The sequence below is a fragment of the Montipora capricornis genome, chromosome 6 (genome assembly GCF_036669925.1).
Source record: "Montipora capricornis isolate CH-2021 chromosome 6, ASM3666992v2, whole genome shotgun sequence".
In the NCBI taxonomy this organism is placed as follows: domain Eukaryota; kingdom Metazoa; phylum Cnidaria; class Anthozoa; order Scleractinia; family Acroporidae; genus Montipora; species Montipora capricornis.
In genome coordinates, this window is record NC_090888.1 from 73,988,057 (window position 1) to 73,993,056 (window position 5,000).

General features: G+C 38.7%; 1 protein-coding gene across 1 annotated transcript in view; it reads left to right on the top strand.

Annotated features, from left to right (window-relative positions):
• The first annotated feature begins 858 nt into the window (after positions 1 to 858).
• LOC138054427 (uncharacterized) overlaps positions 859 to 5,000 on the top strand; it is a 7,891-nt gene continuing 3,749 nt past the window's right edge. Inside the window, exons 1-4 of the mRNA XM_068900868.1 lie at positions 859 to 912; positions 1,797 to 1,977; positions 3,009 to 3,292; positions 4,482 to 4,548. Coding sequence (XP_068756969.1) covers positions 859 to 912; positions 1,797 to 1,977; positions 3,009 to 3,292; positions 4,482 to 4,548 — 586 coding nt within the window. The remainder of the gene's footprint in view (positions 913 to 1,796; positions 1,978 to 3,008; positions 3,293 to 4,481; positions 4,549 to 5,000) is intronic.

Genomic DNA, 5,000 nt, shown 5'->3' on the forward strand with positions numbered 1-5,000 from the left:
TATCCAATTTCGTTTCGTTCAATCCAAGTATGTCAATTGCTTTATCTTCCATGAAGACACATAATTCGTCATGATGGCAAGTTAGGCTACGGGTATTAAGAGATGCAATTTTAAATCCCCTCATTTTTGGTAAAGTAGGGAAGTTAGGGCTTAAGTTAGATGAATGTAAGATGCTATCCCTTACACAATTCATACTAAGATCATCATCCTGATTTAATGACTTTACTTGGTTCAAGTTATTGTTCCACAGTTGTTCTTGTTCTGTTCCGTCGTTTCATTGTGTTTCATTGGCCCTGAAAAGCCCCTATGGGGAGCGGTCAATTAAGTATGTAATGTATTGTATGGTACAGATTAAAACATGGTAAGTCTCACTCCCAGCTAGTCTCCCTCGCAGCCGTTTTTTGGATGTCACGCAACGTTCCTAACTCCCAGCAGTCAATGGGTTAAACTATGATGTAAGTCAAGTAAAACTGCTTTTTACACTGTCAGAAATGTTGCCAACACCACGAGTCTTTTAATAATAATTATTAAATTAAATTAGAAATTTTCTGATAGATGCTGTCTTGCAACCCCTTGGTCGTAAAATTAGTTTGGACACTGAGGAACCCATGAACCATTCACAAAGAATCGCAACTTCGTGTAACGATAGTATTGTTTAATGATGTAATGCAACAAAATAAAGATTAAGTTAGTTGAATTTAAATAGACAAAGGACAACTGAAAATCAAACTTAAGAGTTCATTTTTCAAATTATAACTTACACGTACAAATAACAATCTTTCAAATTTAATGTCACAGGTAGGGAAGGGCACTCTCTAGGATCGTGCTCTTTTGTGTGACACTGGCACCTCATGTGAGATGGAACTCAACTTAGCTATCCTAAACCACGCTGTAACTCTTCCCTACCTGAGAGTAAGACTTGTAAATTTTAACCTGGCTAACACCAGACGATTTTACTCTCCAATTGGGTGCGCTTTATTCGTGTATGGATAAATTCAAGACTTTTTGGTATCAAGACCTGTGCACTATGACAAAAAAAAACATTTTTTTTTGTTTTTGTGTTGAATTGAAACTTTGTTTAGTGTAATTTGAATCGTCATAGATCTAGTAAAGTTAATGATTGTTTATATTCAATTGTCAATTGGGAGCTTAAGCACGCGATGTTTTGAGGCATGGACGGATACCGGAAGTGATCATTTTTCACGCAAGGACAGACAGCTGTGGTCTCTCTCAGATTTTTTAACTAATCGTCTCTAATTGTGAAAAGATACTTAGCAGTGTGAATGTAGTAGTGCCAAGACAAGTTAAAAAGGAAAACAGCTAACATCCAGTTGCCGTCTGTGACTCTGCAATGTCATTGTGTGCTTACATGTAAGCTCCGTAATATGACTGACAGTCAGTCAAGCAGAATGACAGGAACTTGAGTCAAACCTAAAATTCAATATAGTAACTGGGATTTTACAGTATGATTTTTTATGAAGACAAACTTTTGTTTTTGTTAGATCTGAATGCCAGCAGAAGTCAGATTTTCTCCATCACTTAATGTTTTCTCAATGCATTTATCTACAAAAGGTTAATTAAGCATCATCTCTGCAGCATTATTGCTCTAGTATTGCTTCTTTGTGACTGTTGTGGGTGTAATAATTGTTTGGGATGCTTGAAATTTCATGTTGCGCTGCCTCAGACAAAAGAATGAAATTTAAAGAATTTCAAACACTTGCTCTTAACTTTAAGAGCCGGCAGAAGTGGCTGTTTGACAAAAATAGATCTGAGACATCATTTCTTTGCTGTTGAAGGAAATCGCAAGGCATCTGCAAGAAAAGGAATCGTTAAAATTGGAGTGTGCAAGGCAACGTCGTATAGAACGACAACAAAAGGAAGAAGCAGAGGGCAAAATGCTGAGTGAAGCTCTTTCAAAGCTAAAAGAAAATGGAAAAAATCGTGTGAATCATTTTGAAGTGGCTGAAATTCAGACAGGTTAGTCAAACTCTTCTAATCAAGAATGAACCCAAACAACCTTCTAATAATACTTCCAAATGTTGTTATCTGGGTAATAAATAATAGTACTTAGTTATAGGTGTTTGCTGGTGTCATTGTTACCCTGTCTAGTTTATGAAATGATGTCATTCTGAGCAGGAACAAAATAATTCCCGATCAGTGTCTACCGTGAAATTACAGTACTGTGCAACCTCTTTCGAGTCTCGAGTCTCGCGAGGATCGAGGAACGGCAGTCGAGAATCAAGCAGTTCCTGTTGTGATTTAATCGAGGAGTAATGCTTTCGCGAAAGCTGAATTGATTATGAATAACTGACAAGGTTTCCCGTCCGTGATTTTGTGAGAATCAAGTGTCGAGGATCTAGTTTGATTTCGAGTGAATCAAGTCTCGATTCTCGAATTGATTTTTGATCCTCAATTCTCGTGATGATCGAGTCGAGACTGTCAACTTACTTTTGCATGGTTCTGTACTGTAAATTCGAACTGGGATACAGGAGAGGGTCTCTGCGGTAGGGGCAAGACATTGGCAAGGCATTGGCAAGGCATTCGCACAGCCATGCTCAGAGTACAGTAGTTTCCCCTCCCCCCCCCCCCCCCCCCCTACACCTTCAATCTTAGACAAAACTCTTGGGAAAAATTCTAGCTTTGGCATCATTTGACATGCACTCACAAAGTATATCCGTCCTTACCCCTCTTCCCCCTTATTACCAATGTTGTAATAATGAGGCAAAATACTGTGCAAACCTTTGGCCATTTTTTTTAACCAACATTGGAATGTGGGAGGAGGTGGGGAAGCAGGAAGAATTTAATCTTAATCACTGAGAAATCAGAGTGCCACATTTTCCCAACGAGTTTTGTCCAAAATGGTAGGTAGGTCTCATTTTGCCACTGCTTACTTTGCACTTTTAAAAACTTTTTAACATCACTCTTTAATACTTTTAGGTGGTTTTACTGTAGCAGTGCAGAGATTTTAATGCTAAGATTGTATTACATTGCATTAAATTTTGTCACAGCACTGGTTCCTGTGGGTTCTAGAGATCGCCCAGTGCATACAGATGATACGAAACCTCATCAGAAACTATCAGCAAAAGGTAGTAACAGTAGCAGAGGATCTGATAATGGCAACAGCATGGGAGAAGGAACTGTCGTTCAGCTGCCGCGACCGGCTGAGGGAGGACGCCTTGAGTGTGACAGGATTATTATGGATGATGGAACAGCTATTCACTTCTTTGATGAAAATGACGATTCAGGTGTGAGGGAAAAAGCCCACCGAAGATCAAGAGAACGACAGGATGAGGTGGGAAATTCTGATGAGTGACTGGTTCAACAAAAGAGTTTAAATATAGTGGCTGGTATTGTTTACAGTCATCACCTTGCACTCAGTGTCGGTCTCCAAATGCAGTATCACGTCATTTATATGTAAATACTACAACTTCTACCATACAACTTTTTTTCTCCTTAAAATACTATGTCTTAAAATATGTTTTCTGTGTGCCTATTACGAGTATATGAGACCATTAAAAATTGGGGGGGGGGGGCGGGGGGTCACAGTGCTCGTTTCTTGGCAACACGATGATAAATGGGTGGCAAAGGGGCAATTTCAGCTTCAAAGTGATCTATTTCCGGGAAAGGACTGGGGCGAGTTCCAAAACAGCACCTTAACTAAGAAGAATTATCATGATTGTACTTGGAAGCTCTTGAACAGCAAAAGCGGACATTGTTGCCTCTCTTTAGATGGCCAGCGTGAAATGCCATCATCTCCGAAGTCGCAATGTTATGCGCAGTATGAGATACGCGGTGCAAAACAAGGGAATCACCTTAAGCCAATCATTAAGGGCTACAGCTCGTGTTTTTAAACCCGATAAAACACTGCTGCGAGTTTTTTAAACATTTCTTAGAAAACCTTCGTTTTTACGGAGATTCCCATTAAAATTATCAAACACCTGCTAAACTGCTATTTTAAACATATTTTTATTATCCTTGTTGCTTCAAAACGCCAAACATACCGTTTTGAATCATCACTGCGTATTTTTATTCCGGAATAGGGTCAGTCAAACGCATCCTAATAGTGACAAGCACATAATGACTGGCTCCCTCCGTTTCGAAACGAGTTTGCCAGCGAAATCTTTCAAATCAAATTGAGTGAACTCAGTGAAGTATCTTCATAGAATTAACCACATTTCCGTTTATGATTTGAAATTCTCGCCCAAGTCTCGTTTTTAAGGCAAACAGAACTCGGAAATGGACCATTGAAAAAGAACTCTTCATACGGTGGACTAAATAAGTAGGCGCTTTTGTTTAACTCTGTGCGCTAAGAAAGACATGTATGATGACATAATTTTCTTTTGACCAAGGAAAACCAGAAGAACACATTGCCCTCCTGATGGCTCTGCTAATATCTGTTAATATCTTGGATTTTCACATCTCTTTTTATTTTATTTTGTGCATTATTTTCACTGTCCTCGTTAATGCTTGATTCTTTACAGAACCATCGGAGTGGGTTTTTCGTCACTTTGTGCTCGAGTTGGAGGAATGGCTGCTCCGTATATAGTGGTAAGAGAAGGGGTGATCTTATTATTTATATACCTCTATCTTACCTAGATAAGAGGAAGATCGCTTCCACAAAAATTGACGTTACTGTCAGAACTTAATAACAAATAATAATCATGCATGGATTAGTAAAGTGCGTTCTATCTCTAGTAATATTCTTTTTAATAATAATAATAATAATAATAATAATAATAATAATAAAGCGTAGGTGAGCATGAAAGCGCGAGGACGCAAGTTCTCTTGCTCCTGCTGAAACATCAATTTTGACGCTTAAATAATGCGTGTACTCGCAATCTTAGTATTGATCTTGAATAACATCTACAATGATCAACATACCACGTCAACAACTAGCGCAACACGCTTGTAACCAACCAAATACTTCAAGTTTAGAAGATGGACAAACGAGTGCTGTAGAACACCGCGCAAGAACTAAGTGGACCGTGGAAATGAATTTT